The sequence below is a fragment of the Mytilinidion resinicola genome, assembly GCF_010093595.1.
Source record: "Mytilinidion resinicola strain CBS 304.34 unplaced genomic scaffold BDZ99scaffold_13, whole genome shotgun sequence".
Taxonomy (NCBI): domain Eukaryota; kingdom Fungi; phylum Ascomycota; class Dothideomycetes; order Mytilinidiales; family Mytilinidiaceae; genus Mytilinidion; species Mytilinidion resinicola.
The window spans coordinates 663,518-684,842 of NW_022985449.1; the positions used below are offsets into that span (position 1 = coordinate 663,518).

The 21,325-nt window shown below is 52.5% G+C and overlaps 7 protein-coding genes across 7 annotated transcripts; 2 read left to right on the plus strand and 5 right to left on the minus strand.

Annotated features, from left to right (window-relative positions):
* Nucleotides 1-771: 771 nt before the first annotated feature.
* Nucleotides 772-3,577, minus strand: BDZ99DRAFT_446679 (P-loop containing nucleoside triphosphate hydrolase protein). The gene is made up of 9 exons (XM_033717981.1): nt 3,075-3,577; nt 2,969-3,028; nt 2,799-2,913; nt 2,475-2,743; nt 2,243-2,419; nt 1,401-2,193; nt 1,280-1,353; nt 1,009-1,225; nt 772-942 (listed from the first exon to the last, which is right to left on the minus strand). The coding sequence occupies exons 1-9, from the start codon at nt 3,468-3,470 to the stop codon at nt 878-880; spliced, it is 2,166 nt and encodes a 721-aa protein (XP_033574750.1). The 5' UTR covers nt 3,471-3,577; the 3' UTR covers nt 772-877.
* A 95-nt stretch (nt 3,578-3,672) lies between these two features.
* Nucleotides 3,673-5,186, plus strand: BDZ99DRAFT_572686 (uncharacterized protein; the record flags this gene model as incomplete). The annotated part of the gene is made up of 7 exons (XM_033728222.1): nt 3,673-3,916; nt 3,975-4,093; nt 4,144-4,215; nt 4,265-4,435; nt 4,485-4,603; nt 4,650-4,866; nt 4,926-5,186. The coding sequence occupies exons 1-7, from the start codon at nt 3,736-3,738 to the stop codon at nt 5,184-5,186; spliced, it is 1,140 nt and encodes a 379-aa protein (XP_033574751.1). The 5' UTR covers nt 3,673-3,735.
* A 413-nt stretch (nt 5,187-5,599) lies between these two features.
* BDZ99DRAFT_489381 (anaphase-promoting complex subunit Apc5) lies at nt 5,600-6,193 on the minus strand (the record flags this gene model as incomplete). Its single annotated transcript, XM_033722980.1, has 4 exons — nt 5,600-5,614; nt 5,649-5,899; nt 5,952-6,026; nt 6,163-6,193. The coding sequence occupies 4 exons, from the start codon at nt 6,191-6,193 to the stop codon at nt 5,600-5,602; spliced, it is 372 nt and encodes a 123-aa protein (XP_033574752.1).
* Nucleotides 6,194-6,434: 241 nt separating this feature from the next.
* Nucleotides 6,435-7,394, minus strand: BDZ99DRAFT_66006 (uncharacterized protein). The gene has a single exon (XM_033728804.1). The coding sequence runs from the start codon at nt 7,210-7,212 to the stop codon at nt 6,574-6,576; it is 639 nt and encodes a 212-aa protein (XP_033574753.1). The 5' UTR covers nt 7,213-7,394; the 3' UTR covers nt 6,435-6,573.
* Nucleotides 7,395-8,871: 1,477 nt separating this feature from the next.
* Nucleotides 8,872-11,393, minus strand: BDZ99DRAFT_391820 (Clavaminate synthase-like protein; the record flags this gene model as incomplete). The annotated part of the gene is made up of 3 exons (XM_033715750.1): nt 8,872-9,009; nt 9,061-11,141; nt 11,192-11,393. Coding segments are annotated over 3 exons (2,421 nt in total), but the record flags the coding sequence as incomplete, so codon positions are not given.
* Nucleotides 11,394-13,455: 2,062 nt separating this feature from the next.
* BDZ99DRAFT_391855 (pre-mRNA branch site protein p14) lies at nt 13,456-14,147 on the plus strand (the record flags this gene model as incomplete). Its single annotated transcript, XM_033715752.1, has 5 exons — nt 13,456-13,493; nt 13,602-13,625; nt 13,691-13,747; nt 13,856-13,983; nt 14,047-14,147. The coding sequence occupies 5 exons, from the start codon at nt 13,456-13,458 to the stop codon at nt 14,145-14,147; spliced, it is 348 nt and encodes a 115-aa protein (XP_033574755.1).
* A 1,266-nt stretch (nt 14,148-15,413) lies between these two features.
* On the minus strand, nt 15,414-19,949 carry BDZ99DRAFT_535454 (uncharacterized protein; the record flags this gene model as incomplete). Its single annotated transcript, XM_033726560.1, has 2 exons — nt 15,414-16,785; nt 16,835-19,949. The coding sequence occupies 2 exons, from the start codon at nt 19,947-19,949 to the stop codon at nt 15,914-15,916; spliced, it is 3,987 nt and encodes a 1,328-aa protein (XP_033574756.1). The 3' UTR covers nt 15,414-15,913.
* Nucleotides 19,950-21,325: the final 1,376 nt, after the last annotated feature.

A 21,325-nucleotide genomic window follows, 5' to 3' on the forward strand; every position in this document is an offset into this window, starting at 1 on the left:
CTTGTGGCCACGCCGCATTTGGAGAGAGCATTTGGAATTAGTGAGCGAGTTAAGCGAGCGAATCGGAGGCCTCGGAGGAGTGCTCCGAGCCAATCAGAGGATTAGACGGGAGGGGGGGTTGTACGTTTACTAGAAAGGGGGTGTGCGGCTACTAATTAGGGGGTGTACTAGTACTAACGCCCTTAAGATATTATATATAATTTTAGTCTTCCTAATCTCTCTAATATTAGAGAGATAACTCTAACTGCCTATATAGATAGAGCTGCTTTTTAGGTTCTAAATAAGAATCTTATATAGAAGCAGAAGAAGGTCTGTAAGAATAAGATAAAGAAGCACTTTAGTAATGCTCGGTAGCTTATGGTTAAGGAAGCTCGTAGGCAGATGATGGACCAAGAGACAAAGGAACGGGAAAAATTGGATGCAAAGGAGAGAGCTGCAGCGCTACGAGGCAAGTAGGCCTTGTAAAGCTTGCCTGGAAGGAGCTGGCAATGACTTTTAATGTATTTACATATGAAATTTGATTCCAATTCACTCATTCAATGATCCCCTGTACGCCACCAATACGCTAGGCGGGGGTGGCTCGATTAGGGGTCTGGCTCGGCGTGGGGTCCAAGACTTTATGGCCTTATGTATACTACGAAGTACATACGGCTAAAGGAATCGGGAAGGATGCGCCGTAGAGGCTGTATAGCCGTGCCGCATCACGTATAACCTCAGGTACGAGCTCACGTACGGCCTCGCGTATGGCATCACGTGTAGAGAAAGGTAAGTAGTAGCGCCCCAGTTCTAGCGTCATGAAGAGCATTTTTATTCCTAAAATAAGACATGTGGACATATATTCTTCAATATCTCGATCGCGATATAGTTATTACAACTGCTATCTAGACCCCTCTCCTGAATAATTGGTCTCGTCACTGCTGCTATCAAGCGACGTCTCTTGTGCTTTTTCAGCAGTTAGCATAGTTCTGACAACGAAAAGCTAGGGCAGGGAAATCAGCGATGACTTACCACTCCATAGTTCTGAATAGACTCCAGCACGGTCTATTAGCTTCTCGTGCGTACCACTTTCGGCCACTTCGCCGGATTGGAGGACTATGATGAGATCGCTGTCATAAATGGTACGCAAGCGGTGGGCGACGAACACCGAAGTCCGGCTCTTTTCCTTGAGAATGCTATTGATATGCGCCAGGAGATTCTGTTCGGTGTAGGTGTCAAGGGCAGAAGTCTATCCGAGAGTCAGTCAGATAGGCATCTGCGGTAGGCATATCAATATACATACAGCTTCGTCAAAAAAAAGCAGGGGAGGATCCTTGAGGATCAGTCGGGAAACCGCTAGGCGTTGCTTCTCGCCCCCTGTTTAGTTTAGCAATCGAAATCCTCGGGAGGTGCGTGCTAATTACCTGATATCATCATCCCCCTTTCTCCGACCATGGTATCGTACCCATCAGGGAATTGTTGTATGCTTTGATGTATGTGCGCCTTTTTTGCAGCAGCCCTAACTTCTTCCGCACTGGCTTCCATATTGCCATATTTTATGTTGTGTTCAATCGTGTTATTGAAGAGGGGAGTGTCCTGGGGCACTACACCAATTGCCTTCCTCAAGCTTTCGAGGCTAACATCGCGAATGTCTTGACCATCGATTAGAATTCGGCCTTCCTGGACATCGTACGATCTGAAAAGAAGGCGCAAAATGGTCGACTTTCCACAACCGCTTGGGCCAACGATGGCGACTTTCTTCCCAGCCGGTATCGTAAAACTCAGATTCTTCAAAATCGGCCTGTCTGGTCGATAGCCGAATTTGACATTTTCAAATCGAATCTCACCACCAGTGAGAAGTAAAGGTTTAACATCTTTCGGTTCCTTGACGGCCACGTTGACCTTTTGCAGGTTGAAAAGCGTCTCCATATCCAGGAGACTCTGGCGAAGTTCACGGTACACTGAACCTAAGAAGTTCAAAGGCACTGAAAGCTGAAACACAAGCTGGTTCACCATGACCAAATCGCCCACGGTTAAGGACCCGGTAGCCACACCATCTGCGGCTAAGAACATCATGGCAGTAAGAGCGCTCGAAAAAATGAGGTTCTGTCCAGAGTTGAGGAGAGCTAACGATGTTGCTACTTTGATGGAAGCATGTTCGTAAGATTGGAGGGCTTTGTCGTAACGGCCTACTTCATATTTCTCATTATTGAAGTACTGCCGCTTGTTAAACCAGGCCAAACACAAGACTGGTAGAGCAACATACCTTCACTGCTTCATAGTTAATCAGTGAGTCCACCGCAACAGTGGCAGCTTTGTTGTCCGCAGCATTCGCCTGCTTTCTAAACTTTGTACGCCAGGATGTGGTGAGGATCGTGAACGCCGTGTACGCTGCCATTGTGGTCCCAGTTATAATAGCGAATTTGGCGCCGTATTGATACGTCTATAGTGTTGAGCAACCTCATCTAAACATAGACTGCTATATGGATGGAGCTTACTAGGATACCGCAGACCAAGGAGATCTCGAGGGCGGTAGGCAGAATATGAAAGACCATTGAGCTTAGTAAAAAGCTGATACCCTTGGTACCGCGGTCGATAGCTCTAGTCAGACCGCCAGTCTGGCGGGATAGGTGGAAGTTCAGGTCGAGCCGCAGCAGATGCTCAAAGACACTGCAGGCAACTTTGCGGATAGCCTTCTGTGCGACACTAGCGAATATCGCATTTCGTACCTCCTGAAAAAGGGTGGCCCCTATTCTTGTCACACCATCTACAATGATCACTCATTAGCCGTTGTAACGTAGACCAGCATTTGAAAAGCTTACACGCCAAAATCATGGATCCAGCCACTGTCCACGCAGTCCCGCCTATGGCAACGAAATCAATGTTCATCGAGTCTACGATACTCTTGAAGTAGAATGGTACTTGAACGTTCAGAATCTAGCGAATTATTTAGTAGTGGCCCATTTGCGCCTGGGGTGTGTATCAATCACACCTTTGCTCCGACAAGTAGCCCAACAGACAGTCCCACCCGAAAGCGCGTCCCAAGATTATCCTTTCAAGCATTAGAGCCCCTCATCACAGCAGAAGTCGGGCACTACCTTTGGCCACAGATATCTAGACATTTCCTTCATGATTGCCCAGTCTGCTTTACGCTGCTCTTTGTTTGACACAACCTGCTCTGCCAGAAGCGGGTCCTTCCTAGTAGCCTCTGTCGCCGGCTTCTTCTCCAAAGACTCCGGCTTCTTCTCCAAAGACTCCGGCTTCTTCTCCAAAGAGTCTGGCTTCACGTTGTCGACAGCCTCTGGGGTTGGGCCTGGTGGCCGTTGACCATGGCTTTGTTTTCTGTGAGGAGGGCTGGTCGCAAAGACTCGGAGGGTCGGGAGGAGGAGGAGATTGCTTCGGCGGTATGCATTGCGTTGTTTCAAGGCGCCAGCATAGCTCAATCGCGCAGTTGGCCGTGGAAGGAGAGCCCGCGTGAATGAGCGTGCTAGCATCGTCAGTGCGGACTAGGTGGCATATGAAAGCATTGGCAAGGTCACTCGTGCGCTGGGAAGCTGTATCCCGAGTGGCTGTCTGCCATGGAGCTGGGGCTCTACACACGGACGCGAGGGTTGAGGCGAGAAAGCTTGCTGATGCCGCGATCTCGGTCGCCCTCCCGCTGTTTGTAGCGTTTGCAAGTTAGCCCTACGCGACTGTCGTTCCCAGCCCGAACACCGGGAGCTTCACGAGCAGCAAACTTCTGTCCAGCAGCCGGCAGCGATGCCCTCCGCCCATTCATCACTGCGATGTATGGCGAGCGGGCGCTTCGTGAGCTCTGCTCGCCTGTATGCGTCAATTGGCCGCAACAGATTTGTCCATATCAGTTCCACACCTTCGATATCGCCGATTGTCGACCAGGAACTTAGCCCTGGCAATGCCACTGGCTCTTCTCCCGCTCCAGGTATCCTACTATTCGTTCAAACTGGCGTGCTCCGCAGACTCGCTGACCAATATCATAGATGCTCGATTCGAAGTGATCGGGTCGCCCTTTTCTTTACTTTCTGTGTCGTTGTCCGCATCGGAAAATCTGTATACTCGCAGAGGGACCCTAGTGGGTGTTAGCGGGGCAGCGGAGAATGTAAGAGATCATGAAAAGCCGACCATACGAGGGACTAAGATATGACATAGACTGTTTCCACCCTGTCCCTTCTGGAGCCCTTCAGGCGTGCCTTTCTGGGTATCCCATTCCTCTACCAACGAGTACGCCGCGATTCCAACCCATTTACACAATGGTCTCTGACAGCAAAAGATATCTTCCACCACCCCGATCTCGACTCTCATCTCCACCAAGTCTCTAATATCGTCATTCGCGGTAGTGCATCTCGATGGCCGGGATGACTGGGTGGTAGCACAACGCAACGCGCTGCTAGCATGGACAGGCCACGCGCTCTCTGTAAAGCCGAAGCTCAACACCCAATTGGTATGTTCAGAAAACACATCCTTCAACGGCAGCACTCTAACCGTTGAAGAGTGTAGCACATTGGGGCAATTCACAGGTGACTGGTAGAGGATTGATGGCTCTTGTAGGAAAGGGCCAGGTGTATCAAGTCCAGCTCAAGGCTGGAGAAAGCTATATCGTGCATCCTAGGTATGTATTCTTTCTAATCACTGGGGTTAAGACTTACCCGTTGCAGTCACGTCGTAGCATATGTCCTTGGTTCGAAACCACCGCTTCCTTACAGATTCAAGTCAACTGCCTTGCGCTTTCAAATTCCAAAATATGACTTCGGTCCACTGGTAGAGAGCAGCAAATTCTTGAAGACCATGGCGGAGACAGCGACCTGGAGGACCATCACTGGAGTTCTCTTCGCCTGGAGGACCTGGTTGAGAAGATCTATCTGGGGAGACAGGGTAAGCACACTCGAACGGCTGCTCGTGAAGAATTTTTAACTAAACATGATTGCTACTAGCTATTCCTCGAGTTTCATGGCCCGTCAACACTGCTCATGCAATCGCGAGGCTCAAGCATACGAGATGTCCTGACGGCACGCGATGTGAATGAGATCGCGGACAGCCCGCCTGGGCCTACATCGTCTAGAAAGAGTGCAGACATTAGCGAAAAGAGCGCAAGTGCTCCAGCTTCTTCTGTACCGATACCACAGGAATCGAGTACACGAGTGCATTATGCTACGGTGGGACGGGATGGGAAGGTCAAGATTGACGATACATAGGTTTTGTGTTGCATCCAGAGACCTTCCAAGGTTGAGCCGTTTGTCTCGTCCTTGTAATATAACCAAGTGTACAACATGTATGTAAAAATCGAGGGAATGTGTAATCTGCTATGGTACTAGCGGCTAGGATCATGCTCCTACAGATTCACGCCTGATTAGCCTTTGCCACGTCATGTCAAGCACAGCAGGAACAGTCAACGCGATTCAGTCGTAGTGTCAACTCATGTCGATTCATAGCAGAAGTATGCTTCCCTAAAGCCATAGGCCGTTGCATATCAATTTCTGCCCACTAAAGTTTGGGCATGTCCAGAGGTGACTCCGCTCTCTTGTCCACCAAGCCTCTCCATTATCCCACTTGCTATCGATTGTGGGACGACTCCGTCCGAGCCGGAGGGCTTCGAGGCATGGACCGCTTAGAAACCGTGGACCTTGACAGACACAGTAATTAGCACCATAACCGACACGCCAGCCTTGCATGCTTCTTACCTTGATGGTCTTCGCATCCAGCTCTAGGCCTTCCTTCTTATCGACAAGGAAGTCGTGGACATCTTTGCGCTGGTCGCCTTGGAGTTGGATCACCTCGCCCATCTCCGTGTCATTGACGATCGTGCCATTGCAAGCGAACTTTTTCTTGATGACCTTGAGGATCTTCTTCTGGTCGAATTTCTTGGGCAGCCCTTGCACTGTGGTCAGGGTTTTCCGTCCATTACGCTCTGGTGCTGGTTGTCAGTCAAGTTCGCGGTAGCTATGCATGAGGCGTCGTACGTTGGATGCGTATGTGGATGTAATTCTGAGACTGCTGGGTTTCGCCAGGCTCGGACTCGGCCTCGGCGAAAGGGTCTATGTGCACAGTCAGCAAAACACACTAGGTCATCGAGAGTAACGCTGGAGAGGCTCCGCTCGAAACAACGGGCCGATGCTGCTGAAGCGCAGAGGAATCTGCGTTGGCGGGGCTGTGCGGGGCTTGCTGACGTACCGAAAGACTTGAGGTTTTCGATAGTGGACATCAACTCGGGCTTCGCTTGACGACTAGAGAAGGGTCGGGGTAGTGGAAGCGGGAAGGGGGACGCTGGGGTCGTATAGTTGTGCTGTGGATGCGAGAGAGTGAGGGCAGGGCGGAGGGCTGAGACGGGTGGAGGTGTGGGATGCGCCTGGGCGGCAAACAAAGCTAGGCCGGATGGAGCCCTGGCATGGACGATCAGCCGGCCCTAAATTAACCACAGCCCTGCGCCAACCCGAACCTCGTCATGCTCGAGGTGCGAGTCACGCCGCACGATCACGCCCGCTCCGCCGTCTGCATCAGATGGTGAATAGTCTCGAAAGTGACCCTTTCTTGATAGCTCTGGTACAATGTGAGGCTCTGGGCCCTGCTGTTCCCCCCACCCTGTCACATCCAGCTGCTCGACGGCCCAAATGGCGGGTAGTTCAGTCTGTCGCCTCTCCTCTTCCTCCGTGGCTGCTCTTCAATGCAGTCCCAACTCCATGGGACTTCGGAAGCTAGCACATCGTAGCCCGCAACTCTGCGTAGCCGCCCTGGGGACCTTCGATCTCGGGAGCCCAATGCGTCCCTAGTGGCCGATCGAGTAGTGCTTTCACGGCGTCTCGTAGGCGGAGGCGATGCGTATACAGTTCGGTATGCAGTCGTCTCCTCTTTCGGAGCCCTTGGTAATGGATCCGCAATCCATGGCCACTTGAGCTTGCTGGAACGCAGGTCAGGACTGAAATGCACGCTTTTCCCTGTCGGACTTGGGGGTGGAGGAGGTGGAGGCGAGGTTGCGCGTTTGATGCCATGCCCACGCAGAGTGTCTGGTCTTGGATGCAGATGGTGCCTGTGGTGGTGGAGATGGCTCTTGTGTGTGTGATCTGAAGGGAATGCCGTGGTAGGGACTACGATACGGACATGTTGATGTCGATGGTGGATCTCTGGCTCTGGGGGTATTGTAATGATGCGAGGGCCACTTGGATAGGGAACTGGAGTTGCTCTTCTCTTGCGAGAAGAAGCGGAGCTGAAGGTTATCCAGCACATCGAGGGCGAAGCTTCAACAACCTAGGGAACGGATAAGTCGGATTTGAAGTTCAATATCAAGGCTTCGGATAGTACGCAAGATTAATTCAAATGGAATCGTGTATACTTCAAGAGCGCGAAAGAACACCAATCTCATTTGTCTAATACTATGAAGAATTCATACATGATCAGGCCCCTTCGTAGTCATGCGAAAGCCTCAGTTTCAGATGACCAGTTCGAGCATCGTGCACAACGAACGTGAGAGGGAAATGAAACACAGTTGGCCACCTTAGGACAAGAAGGTAAGAGTATCGGGACTTCTATGGCAACGCGCGGATGACTATTTGCCTCAGCTACGTGTGCTAGGCGAATCCTACATGTCTTATGTGGTGCACTGCCGACTTGAGTATGGCGACTGTAAGGCACGAGCACTATGAGCCACGCCCACGCGGTCTAAAACGAGGAACAAAACTGATCAAAGATCGCGTTTCATCTCCTACAGGTCTTCATGAGCACACTAAAGCACTTCGCACACAGCAGACAACTGTGCACAAGCTGATGACGACGCTGTATTAGGAAAACCTGACGAATGATTCTGACAACAACATGATGATATGACTATCAACCAATAGCCCAATCAACATCCTACAGTGATAAAGGACTCGGACAGCTCTGTTAACAGCTAACGCCTCGCAAAGAATTCAAATGCAGCCAGTAAAGTGTTACACGGGTATTGGTACCATCCTAGACGAATGTTGACGCCTATCCACCCGAATCCTAGAAAAACTCAAAGCACGCCGGTAGCCTCAATTCCAAAGAAGCCTTTGTGACCTAGGCTGCACTAGCCCAATCGTCGCAGGATAAACATAAAAAGGACCAGTCATCGTGCCAAACTCTTCGCAAATAGCATCTTCATTTGCTTCGTCTCCTGAGCGAGTACTCCTGCGCCTGCAATTCTTTAATAAGACGCGCATTTGCCGCCTCCTCCTCCGGAGTCAATCCGGTGCTTGCCGAGGCGCCCGAAATCGTTCTTGCCTTTTGCGTTACTTTAATTGTGCCCTTGCTGTCACGCCGAGACTTGCTTACGTCCGCTGTTGTAGGGGTGACACCCTTGCCGCTTGATGAAGGCCGCGGAGTGTGGCTCATTTTCCGGTCATTGCTGCCTTTGTGCGACGAAGGCGCGGCAACGTGGACAGATTCTAAGAGAACGTCTTCATGTTGACTGTGCACCAGAGATATAACCTGAGCGATATCTGACAATGGTGATGATGGATTCATATTCTCGTGGCGACGATGGTCCGAGTCGGGCTTTCGACGTGGCGTGACTGGGTCAACTTGGGTAGGCGATCTCTGGTGGTCTTGCTGCTCCCACACAGAAACCGTGAATGGATCGCCCTGTGGCTTCTCAATCGAGGAGACTATCGGGTCGATAACAGGTAACGCGGATGACACATCAGCCGAAGCTCTACCCTGAGCTTGTAAGGAGATGCCGTGCATGTCTGGTTCTCTCTGTGGAGAAAAGTGTGGTTTCTTTGCGAGCGACGATATCGTGATAGAATCATGGAGCTCCGGGGTGAATGGCAAGGGATATGAAGACTCCTCAAGTTGAGGGTCGATGACTGGCGATATTGGTGGAACAAGCTCCCCTGTATATGCTAATGTCGCCGTAGGAAGAGGCTCTCGCTTCACCTTCTTGCTTGCAGGACTAGCATCATCGTCGCCGTGTTTGCGTTTCTTTGTTGCTGAACCACGGGGAACTGGGGCCTCGGATGCTTTAACTGGATCGACCCGGCCGTACTCATCGTGTATGCACCGGCGCTGTCGTTAATGGTTAGTGCTGAACTTGTACAATGTTGATGGTTAATTTACCTTGCTTTTGCGACAATCAAGGCACGCTTTTACCCTTCCCGATTTGTTGTTTGGTATGTCTAGGGAAAAATCGGAAGAGGAAGCTGCAGCTTCCGCTGCTACAAGCCCATTTGGCTTTGGCGGTTTTGATAGAACCGAGGCTACCGGCTCCATGTCACTGGCCAACAGCTTGATAGGCTGTCCGAGTGGAATAGCTACTCCAGCGAGGCTTGAGCTTCCGGTCAGAGGAGTGGTGACCAGTATCGGGCTTGAGTTTGCCATGATTCTTTGAGACTCGGTCAAGGCATCTTTGTGTTTGCATCGAATTCTTCGCTTCCTACAAGCGTCACAAGCGATCCGCTTAGGGCCTAGCTGAGATGTCTTAGGGGTGCTGAGGTGCCGTCCATTCTCCAGTATCGATCGTTGGGAAACGTGGGGAGTTGGGGCTAATAGATGGCTAGATGCGGCGCCATTCGTGATTATTGTGTCTGCCACTGCCGGCATCTGCCGTGAGGGTCGGTCTCTAGAGGCTCGGAAGGCCTCACTCCAGGACTTACGCTCTAACTTCTTCAAAGCGGCAGCACTGAGTTTAGTTTCGCCCTTCGATGGTCCGTTCTCTGGTAGTAGAGCCTGGGGATGCGCCCATTGAGGGATCTCCTCGTTTCCTCTCTTCCACGCTGTCCACATAGCGAACTTCTTCACTAGTTCGAGTGGATCTCCTCGTCCCTTCGGTATGGAGCGCTTTACCGCATTACGCGTCTCCTGTGTGATCCCTTCAATTTGACCAAGTGAAATCATGACCGTTCGCCAAATGTAATTGGCCAGATCCGGAAGACCATCCAGTTCAGCTTTAGAATAGTAGCGTGAATTGTAGTACTGAGTGCCTAGGTGCGAATTGTGCCCGAAGCGGTCAGGTTCACAGTAGATGGCGATCTGCCTCTCAAACTTCTTGCCGTCACTTAGAGCATTTGCGACGAACTGCGGAAGCGGGTCATCGTCAAGGTACTTCAACATAGTGAGCCATAGGACTTTTTGGAAGTTGGGATAGCGGAACTTCCTTGCCACCTTCGTGGCCTTCTCGACTTCGAAGACGCGGATTTGCATGCCGTAATTAAGCCGCGTAAGAAAGTTTCCACCGATGACCAAACTGTTCTCGGGAGTCCAAACAGCGTGTATCCAACCTGCTGGAATGAGCATGGTATCTCCCTCTGATAGGTCGACACGGTAGCATTCTTTGACCTGGTGGGCTAGGAATGTGTGGTCTTGGGCGGGAGACAAACACCAATCCTCGTATTTCTTGAGATTTTGCTTGGTTGGAGGAATGAAGAAGAAGGTCTTCTTCCCTTTGACGATATGGTAGTAAACGGAGGAGCCTCCGAAGTCGATATGAAAGTCTGTGTAACAGTCTGCGACAGACATTAAGCAATAGAATTGAACCTTCGGAGCGTTCGCTTTGTCTTCCGCAGGCCAAACCGAGTCCTGGAGATCCATGTCACGAACCACCTTGGGTCTCCGAATCAGTCTGCCGAGTTTGCTCTTTGATACTTCAAGGCTGATGACGTTTCGGACGATCTTTTCGCCTGTTTCCTCGTAGTAATCTGCCCATCTTTTCATGTCCCATTTCTTATCAGGTTCGCCTTGTTGTGACTTGACGTCAATAACTTCAACAGGCTCTCCGAGTCCATACATCTCTGCAACACGACGAACTGTCAGCCCCTGCGGTATGACCATGTCCAGTTTATCTTGGCCGTCATCATGAACGCTGCCGTAGTCATAATGTTCGTAGTCTGGTTCAACTGACGGACCCGTATTCTCGCTGATGACATCAGTCATCTTGACATCGGAGCATGGGACCTTCGGACGGGGATTCAGGCTTGCTGGGATTACTATCGGCTCACGGAACCCGTTCATCTTTTCAAAATACTCTAGATTTACGAGTTCAGGTGGCATACGAGCGAAGGTCTCCTTGTCGAACTGGTAGGTGCCATCTTTGAAATTCCGAATGTAGTGATGTTCCGGATTCTCGTCTGATGTCCGCAGGACACCCTCGTTGAGACCGGCATAATCGACAGTGCTATGGGCACGATTGGATTTCCGAACATCTGCACGTATTTAGAGCTTTGATTTGGAGCACAAGAGCTGGAAAACTTACATGTGGTGGGACCATGTGTCGGTTTACATGGGCGACAGAAGTACTTGTCTACGCCCCTAACGTCGCGTGCAGTCTGGAATCCAGCGCAAGCGAAATGAAACCAGCCATTGCACCCGTCGCAACGGATCCAATCTTGGCTTTCTCCTGTGAGAACTGTGGACGAGGTAAAGTTACACCCGGCGCATATGGTGCGCTGTGCCATCGCATTACTGTCTTTTACAGGGACCTTTTTGGGTACTTCGATGGATGCTGCAGTGATTGTCATATTGTTATCGGGCGGAACAGACAAGGCACGGAGTGGCTCGGATACGCTGAGAATCTTTCCACAATCAGATCTTGCCAGGTCAGATGCTGAATGTCGTCGATCTCGCACCGCATTTTCCTGCTGCGATGATAGCCGTCCTTCGGAATTTCTTGGCTGTTCGAGCGACGAGAACTTGGGAGAACTAGCGGGGAGGCTCTGTGGCGAATGAAGTTGATCCGGAGCAATCTTTGGGCTTCTGGGAATAGTAGTTTTGACTTTGGCTGCGACCTTCCTCTTCTTTCCACTAGCACTTCCAGTCCGAGGACCTCTAGGCTTTCCTTTCGGCCATCCCTGATGTGACTTTGTCTTCTTCGGTTCGACATAGCCGTTGGTCTCGGGGATAGCCAGTGAGCTAGCCGTATTATATGCATCGTCTGGCGGGGTATGCGTTTGCACAGCTGAAGCCAGAGCAGATTCCTCAAAAGTGTCCTTCATCAAAGGCCCTCCGGATGAGCCTGCCACGGGCATTTGCTCGCCGTACTTGAGTGAGATATCTTGGTAATGAGGCCGTTGACGAGAGATGAGGTCGTCTGTGACTAGTATGCCGTGCGAACCAGATATATCCGAGTGCGCGGCGTATACTGTGCTCCGTCCGTTAGTTGCGTGTGGCTGTGATTGTGTTGTCACGGAGGTAGTAAAGGCAGTACGTGTGAAGTCCAAGAGCAGCTGTGCGTCAGAGAGCCTCCTGATATCAGGAGGAGCCTGGCTAGGCATTGGACGTTCTTGATACATCCTGGTGTCGCTGTCCACCATCTCTTCGACATTCCATTGCGGGGACTGGACCTGGACATGACTCGTCATCGGTCGCGAAGCGGCAAAAGGATGCTGTGGAGACGGAAAGAACTCGGAGCGCGCGCGCTTCGCCGGCCGCTCAGAATAGCTGTGGTCATCTCTGAAACGGCCGCCGATGGAGGCGAAGTGCAATGTGTTGGTAGGGCTTATCGGTGGTTGCGAGGGACGGCGAGAAGGCTGAGGGAAGACCGGACTTGCTGCCAAAGACGATGCTGCATTCGCGAGCGTGTCGATGGGGGAGCCGTGGGCATGAGAATATGAAGTGCGCGGAGGCGCTGGATAGCCGTCGCGGGGAGACGTGATGACGGCAGCGGGGGCATGTCCGAGCCGTGCGTGGGAGAAGCCGTCGCGATGCAGCCCATTGAGGTGGCTTCGGTCCTGCTCCTCGCCGAAATGCTGCGCGTTGTGTGTGCCATTGTAGTCCCAGGAAAACGGCAGCTGGTCGCGGTCGTGGACGGGGGTGAGCGGCTCGACGTCCGGCGGCGGAGGCGTTACGGACCGCGGAGGTTTCTGGAATTCAGGCTTGTATGAACGCTTCATTGTGAGTTTGAAGCGGGCGATGGGTGTTGGGACGAATGAGGGGGTGGTGGTGAGTCGTCGGAGGTGCTCGTCGGAGGAGCGCTACGGCGTGTCGGGCGGGGAGAACGAGCGTGAATTGATGAGAAGCATGTCCTGAAGAGGAGTCCGGCCGCGGGTCTCGATGCGATGGATAGACGATGGATCGCTGTGCAGCGGGCGCGGCGAGTGTGCGGAGGACGGAGGAGGCGGGGAGGTGTTGGCGGGAGAAGCGCTGGAGGTGAAGGCTACCACAGGACGAGCTCGAGGCCGACGGACGGGCAGCGCACTCAGCGCGCGCAGCAGCAGCAGCCTCAATGACGGCGCGGCAGACTGGGGCGGGCCGGCAGAAGGTTGTTCGATCTCGAGGCGGAGGACAGGCGTGCTGGGAGCGCAGCGGCGGGCATCAATCGACGTCCAGCACCGGCCATCCTGGGGTGAAGCGGCTCTCTCGAAAGCGGCGTCACGTGCCGCATCGCTCGCCCATCCATGACTTTCTCCAGCTTATTAGAGGGCCCTGGCATCTTCAACGACACCCCCAACTCCTCCACCACCACCCCGCCCCCATTGCCAGTCCAACCACCACAGCTCGACATCCTCCAGCAGTCAAGCTATGAGTCGCGGCGGAAAACTTGCCCCCGAAGTGAACCGGTAAGCCCGCCTGCTCGCCTGCCCTCTCTCTGTCTCTCTCTGCTCTTTGCGGGGAACCCTAGCTCGCCGCCGCCACTGCAACATGTCTGCTAACACGCCCACCCACAGAGCTCTATTCGTCAAGAACTTGAGGTATGCGACAGCCCGCTCGGCGACCGTGCCGCCATGCCAGACAGAGCGCTAACCTGCCGCGTTAGCTACAACGTAACCCCCGAAGAACTCTTCGACCTCTTTGGCAAGTTTGGCCCGGTGCGGTAAGTGAAGCCCCCAGCCCTCTAGCATCATTGCTATCGTTTGCCATGCGCACCGTTTGAAGCTCAATATGCCGTGTCTTCTTTATCCTTTCGCTGACCATTTGCCAGCCAAATTCGCCAGGGCATCGCCAACAACACCAAGGGCACCGCATTCGTAGTCTACGAGGACGTCATGGACGCGAAATCGGCCTGCGACAAGCTCAACGGCTTCAACTTCCAGAACAGATACCTTGTCGGTATGCTCGCCGCCCCGTCCGCCTGCTCCGAATATCGGAGGCGCATTACTGACCCCCTCGCAGTGCTATATCACCAGCCAGAGAAGATGGCGCGATCGAAAGAAGACCTCGCCGAGCGCCAGCAGAACCTAGAAAACCTCAAGAAGCAACACGGTATAGAATAACGTGAGGCGAGGGCCACGGACCAGAGCACGGCGGAGTGTCGTAGAGGTCCATCTCCCGTGGTCCTCGTCAAGGCGCCACCGCCCTCGGCGGAGAAGGGCAGATATTGTCGTCAGCGTACGATCAATACCAAATCATTTGCGGGCCGGCTGTGGAGTCGGTTCGCCTGCCTGGCGTTGAAGGAGTCTTCTTTTCACTGATTTTGGCTCTGGGATTCTCAAGGGACCTTGCTTTCGGGGGAGCATTGAGCGAGATTACTCCACTACTGGAAGAATGGGCATCACACGCCTATGGCAGAATGGCAGGGCTGTCTCCATGGCCTATGGTTTCTGGACGGATGGAGGCAAAGGATCCATAACCCTAACATAATGAACATTCATTTTACCCTCAGGCCAGCGCGTGAGCCATGAGAGGGAACAAAATCACATCATGTGAGATTTGCTTTTGTTCCATCAATATCCAGAAAGTTATCCTTGGTATTGCGAGCTACTTAAAGTGCTGAGCCACGCTATCCGAGGTGGCCCAGAATAGTACCAGACAGGCCTCACAGGTGGATCAACTTTTCATCTAGATTTGTTAAGGATATCGTTATGCTTCAAATGTTGGCAGAAAGTTAAGCACAGGCAAGGGACGAAGTTGCGTAGGTATGAACATCCTGCGAAAGACTATCTGGCCGAGTCATCAGATTTACTACCGTGAGAATGTAGTAGTAATATACGTGATGGACGGGTTCACTTTTTCGAGGGTCAAAGGAAAACGAATTGATCACTGACTGTAACTCACAAGCTCACCTTACTTAGCTACCCCCAGCCAAACACGGCCTCTTACCTAAACTTGAGGAACACGAACTAATCCTGATTCTCCTGCTTGAGCGAATATAAAAAAGCCCGGGAGTGATATACGTTACTGAGTAACGTGATGACATGACGGCTACCCGCATGACTCTTAAGACTATGACATGCTTAACAATATGTCGACCGTCCCATCAATCAACTACCCAGACCAAGGGTCCGTATTCCGTCCCCGTAACCAGATAATTCACTGTCCCGAAAACCAGGCCCGAGCGTTTTGGGTCTGAACGATGCAAAGACTGAGATCAGAAAGACCTCACACAGATTTTGATGAGGTTGCTCCTATGTGTCCGATTGCGCGGTATGCTTCCGCAGCGAGAAAGTGTTAAAATGCCCTTTGACCAGGCTCGAGTGGAGGTGGAACCTTTATGAAAAGAAGTCGCTGGATCATCCAAGACATGGTTTCGATTTCAACACATAATGAACTCGATACTGGTGGTTTGTGATAGCTACCACATGACATCTATCATGGCGCATTCGTTCTACTCCGAGAAATATAGCTATATACAACAAGCACTGCCAAAAGAAGAACCTTGCTGGTGTAACCAAGATCTGGCATCCGGAAGGGTATCCAAACTTGAGCTAATAAATGCTAGCAATCGCATAAAATGCATGCTTGCAGAGCAACTGAAGTGATTAAGCGAAAAGGTACAACAGGAAATCCAGGTTGTCTGAGCAGGCCGCTTCTAGCCTCTTTGACACAAGAGGGATGGTTACAGATCGAAATAGTACATCCAACTCCTCCGAGTTCCCCCAAAGCCTGTACCAGTACAAACGCCGCTACCCGGGACTTTATGAAATGTCGAACGAATGGGGGAAAGAAAACAGGCAAAGAGAGATGCTACAGCCGCTTTTGATGAGCAAGGATTGAGATCTTTTGGGTAAAAACTTTTGTGGTAAAATGACATGAGTGTTTCTCAAAAGTTGCGGAAAGGGTCGTAGGTATCCTGCGAGTCCTCATACAAGCCTCCAGTGCGGTGAGGGTCTGTGCTGCCGCTCCACTGGCTGTTACCTCTCCGACGTCCAGGACGGGGTTTCGGTCCAGTAGGCATTCCGTATGCCGCTCCTTCCGAAAGTATTGGCTCGACAAATGCCTCCATTCTAACAGTGCCTACGGCATCGAAGAAGTTGTGGCGGGCGGAGCTGCTTGCTTCTGACGTTCGAGAACTCCCCATGACACTGTTAGGGTTGTATACAGATGAGGGAACCGACGGCGGTGGTCCATATAGATCTGACGAGCCGGTGGAGTATGTAGATGGGACAGGGTTATGAGAGAAGTTGCGGAAGGCCGCGTTAGGCGGAGGAGCGCGCGGTCCGGTGGAGCTCCTCTTACGGCCATGGAAGCCTACTCGCGGGACATTCGGTGGATCTGCCGCGTCCGCGACAGGTCTATCGAATTGAGATTCTCCAAACCATTCGTGAATCGGATCAGCTCGGGCTCCGTACTGTCGTTGATTTTGTGGCATCGCTTTATCTTTAGCTAGACGAACAGAGTCTCTTATGTGAGCGCGACGTAGCGAAGCACCTTGGTTTCGCTGTTGTGGGAGATCCTCAACCGGTGGCGGTACAGGCGGGATAGGCCCTAGTTCAGGTACTCCAGAGGAAGAGTGAGCAAGGAATGAGAGTGCCGTCAGCCATAGATAATGACGCTCTCGGGAAACGACAGTGAATTTGAGAGCTCGGGCTGGCGTGAGGATTAAGATGGAACGATTGAATACTGGCGAGTTGAGCCCCGCGCCCTTGGGCAGGGGAGTGTTGTCTGGAACATCGAGGACAGATTGAATGGTCACTAGACAAATTATTAGCTCTTGAAACTTGAACGTAGATGGACCACGTACACTTCCGACCACTTTTCCCTAGCAAAGCGGTGCCTGACGTAGGCTGCTTACTGCTCCACATGACTGACCGCTCATAGGGCGAGAGCCATACCCAACGCTTGTGCCGGATACCGTTGCCCGGCATGACTGAGCCATCATCACCAGCACGTCCTAGATCCTGTGGGGAGTCGGGGCCACCGAAGGTCTTTCGCTTTCGAACGTATTTCCACATCCATTCACCAACCATGGTAGCTGCGATGGCGTCGACCACGCTGGTTTGCTGTGCTGAGCTGGCTACCGAGCCGTTTCCAGTGTTGGAAGTGTTTGTAGAGAGCTGGTGTTGGTGGCCAAATCGTTGACCTGTAATCATGTCATTCGGAAGCGGTGGAATTTGAGGACTCTGAGGAAGTACTGGGGTAGCAGGAAGTGGAGGTGATCGACTTCTTTGCCGTCCATTTCTCGGTATCACTGCTGCAGATCGAATTTTCCTCAGGCTGTCCTTTCGTTGGTGTTTGGCTCCTTGAGGGGGTCGTCTCCCGGCAAACATGCCGCCACTCCGTGGCGTCGGGCTCTGAGATCCTTCACTCTTACTCAGAGGAATACGTCGAGAACTCGATCTCGTCGGGACTGGAAATGGCGGTTTGGGAACAGACGTGCTGGAACCAATACTGCCAATACTAGGGCTGCGAGATCGCTGGTAGTGAGCAACAGTACCATTTTGGATCATTGCTGATCGTCGAATACTTGGCTGTCGGGTAATGCCTGAAGCTCTCAAAGGTTTTGCAATCTTAGAGGACTTTTCCAAAGAGTTGCGACCAGAGGAGTACATCCTACCCGTACCGGTAGAATCCTCCGAAATCCGCGAGCTTGAAATCACCTCTTTATCCTCAGGAACTGGGGTTGGCGGGTTGTTAAATAGCCGACCATGCTTTACTGCTCGACTAGACATCATCGAGTACTGAGGTATTCTATAATCATCATCGCTATTTTCAGCATCGTTTTCCTCGTCAGAACTCGCGCCGTCAAACCCTGCAAAAAGGCTGCTGGTCCTGAATGGCCGTCGCAGACCATCCTCTTTATCACGTGCCAGAGGGCCGTTGTCATTGTTCCCTGGATATCGGTCCTCAATCGCGGGCTCCGATGCTTTGCTCAGGAGGGTATTTAGATCTTGCGTGTGCCGCAAAGCAGGAGCCTTTCCGTGTCTATTGGCAGAGACAGAAGGTGCTGGAACTGGAGCTTCGGTGTCAGGCCGATCGATAGTTGGTTCAGGCCGCGTCCTATCGGGTTCCGGTGTCCCAGGTTTGGATGAGATGGCCGAAGGCAGAAGGTGAGGGGGTAGTTTGACAGGCCTTCTATCAACCCTAATCTCCTCTGTTTGAATGGAGATAGAACGGGTGGGTACGTTAAGCTGTCCGGTAGTCTGAGACCATGCATTCTTGGTGCCAGGAGGTAATATGGGCTCTTTCGGGGATGTTGGCGCGGAAAGTGGGGGATGGATTGCAATAGATGGAACTGTGATAGGCATCGGTCGACTCGGCGATCGAGGTGGCACCGGGATTCTGGGTGGCTCATCCGAGATATCTGTCTGTGTGGATATCGAAGCGTAGTCCACTGTGAACTCAGGTGCAGTAGGACTCTGAAGCAACGCGGGTATTGGAATTTTAGGTGTTGCCGGTGGGCTTAGAGGTTGTTCCAACGTCTGAGACGAGGTCGAAGTCACAGAATTGGCTGCTTTTTCGCCATTTATGGACTGCGAACTGTTTGAAACAGGTGATGCGGCCGAAACTCGTTTTCTCCTTTGGTTTGCTTCAATGTCTGACAAAGGAACAGGCGATTCGATGGTCTTTCTGGGAGAGATAGACTCTGGAGACGTTGGAGAAGGCGGTGGAGAGAATTGTATCCCTGTGTCCACATACTGACGCTTTGGAGGCATTGTGACAAGTGTGACCTCTCGTACGGTCGCTGTCTCCGCAATCCTAGCAACTGGTTCGACTGGCTTCGAAACCTCCGCCTCCTTCCCTTCCATCCCACCCTCCTTGTTCTCCATCGTAAGTCCAAGTATCCGCTTTGCCTTCTCGTCTGGGTACATTGACTGGCGGGACTCCAACGCTCGCCTGGCACGCATCTCGTTCTCGGGAAAGTCGTCGGAGTCGAGTTCTAGGTCGCCCAAATCCTCCTCTTCCTCGTCGAAGATCAATTCGTCGGCAAGACTCATACCATTGAGACGCGCGTGGCCCTCTGAACCAATACCAGACATTAAAGAGAATCGATAGGCACGTCCAAGACTCCGGTGGCTACTGTTGCTGAGGTTCCGCGAATGCCTTCCGGTTCGACTCGACGATCGTCGGCGGGGCGAGGAGCGTATACTTGCAGTGTCACTCTCATGGCCAACACCACTATCCCTAGTGTTATCTTCCCCTTCACTGTCCGTGCCATGGTCTTCTTGAGCGGCGTCTTGCGCAGCGAGTTCCTCTAGTATGATCTTCAGGCGACTTTCAGAGATATGGACGCGCCGCTCCAATAAGCGTTTCTCGCCATCCCAAGTCTCCTTGTCTCTTGACCACATATCATGAACACGAGCCGAATCGTCATCCTGGGTACGCAGCTTCTTTTGGGAGGCTTCCAGCTTCTTTTTAAGATCAGCATTCGCCTCTCGAACTTCGTCTCGTTCCTTGGCTAGCGCTTCCAGCGCTTCTAGCGTGCCGTTTTCCAGCTGCTGCAAATGTCGTTTCGTAGACCGGCTCTCCTTCCCTGATTGGGTCAACTTATCTGTCAAGGACTCAATTTCGTTACGTGATGTCTCAAAGCTCGTTTCCAGGTCTTCGATAAACTTGTGTTTAGAATCCAATTCTCGACGCAGTGAAAGGATTTCGGAGACCAACGATGCATGGAGTGTTGGAGTAAACCGTCGCGGGTCGAGAATCGAGATATTTTCGTCCACTGCGTCTTCTGATGTTCGCTGGTTATCCGGAGGAAGCGGTGGAGGCGACGATGGTGGACCACTGGAGGGTGTTCCATAGCGTGACGAGCGGCGGGATCCAGACGGAACGGGAGTATGGTATGGTGTATCAGAAGGAGAAGGAAGCGATTGTGAGGCTATGTAAGCCTCCTGTTCTGAGAAATAGTCGGTCGACATGCTGTGCAGAACAGACAGATCTCTATCGAGGATTCTTAACTGATTGTGGCCTCGGAAGTTGAAGCATGTGCTATTGTCCCGCTAATGTTTGCGAGTAAGTTGTCGTATCAGACTCTCGTATCTAAAACATGACTATGCGAAAGTCAGTAGCACTCTTTGCGCCCTGCTCTCTCCTTTAGAGATCGCTTGCTTCCAGAACAACTTACTTTGTCTTCTTTGCAACGTTACTATACTCCCATGTCTGGGGGACTAGTCGTAGACGTCGAGGCTGGAGCGTTCTCTTGGAAAGAGTGGCTCTAGCGGGTCTCGAGCAGCATGCAGAGGGGGCCAAATGAAGGGTCAATGGCACTTGAAGCCTTCGTATGGCTAGATGTGCAGCAGCGATGGCTCTCTTGATGCAGAAAGAGTGACGTATAGGACACGAGCGAAGGAGTGTATTGGAAGGAGCGAATTCGAGTATACGAGGGGGCTGGAAGGCAAAATCATGTCAATCTCAAGGAGGATCCGAATAGCAGACGGCAGTGAGCTGCTCGGCGTGTCTCTCACCTTAGGTTCCCGCGCGTTCGCTGCCAATTGCTTCTCCTACGAGGCTTGCCTGGGGCACAGCAGCCAAGTCGGGGGTCGAATATAAAGTTGGGCAGCACACACAGCACGACAGACACGCACCACGCGAGGAAAGAACACAACAAACACAATAGTGGAATAGGGCCGAGAATGGCGAGGAGTGAGTGCTTGCAAGAGAAGAGAACAGTGCTCGAGGATCGCGACCTGCCGCGCTCACAGGAACAGCTCGCAGAGAGAGGGAAAGTCCGGGGTTCGCTCGCAGCAGACGATCCCAGGAGCCGACCTCATGCACCGTTTTGCCCTAGCCAGGCACCCCCTGCCACGGCCGGTAGGGGCCGTACGAGCAGCGAATGAGGCCCAGCGCGGGTGTGAAATTCGAAAAGAAATGAGCCCTCGGACGGTTGGCGGGCTGTTGTGGAACCGGGATTGCCGTGAGCAGCCTGCAGCTCGTGCACCCGCGAGCGGCATCGCTCCCCAGCCAGCTGGGTTGTCTGAGTGGCCGCTGCGACCCAGGGGCTGCGGTGGAGATGTTGTAGAAAGCCACGCGTGTTTGACCTCGACAGCCAGTGGGTCGCCCGCCCGCCGTGTGCCTTCGAAACACCACCGATAGAGCCAATAACAAGCAGATCGTCGCGGGCTTGCTGGCTTAATTGGCGCGGTGCTGCGCTCATTCGGGCCGTCGACGCTGGCTGCGCGCCGGTTCAAGACCAAACAATTAAGGAAATGGAGGCCCCGAGCAGACCCGGGACATCTCTTGGCTCGACGAGTGGTGCTCGGTTCGGGTCAGGCACAGCGGGCGCAGCGTGAAGCGT

Bases quoted from the DNA above. Each gene is read 5' to 3' on its own strand.
- BDZ99DRAFT_446679 (XM_033717981.1), bottom strand. From the start codon at position 3,470: ATGCTAGCACGCTCATTCACGCGGGCTCTCCTTCCACGGCCAACTGCG. The intron at 2,744-2,798 runs GTAAGCTTTTCA...TGATCATTGTAG, and splicing joins TGGATCCATGATTTTGGCGT to ATGGTGTGACAAGAATAGGG. The intron at 2,194-2,242 runs GTATGTTGCTCT...AACAAGCGGCAG, and splicing joins TTAACTATGAAGCAGTGAAG to TACTTCAATAATGAGAAATA.
- BDZ99DRAFT_66006 (XM_033728804.1), bottom strand. From the start codon at position 7,212: ATGTGCTGGATAACCTTCAGCTCCGCTTCTTCTCGCAAGAGAAGAGCA.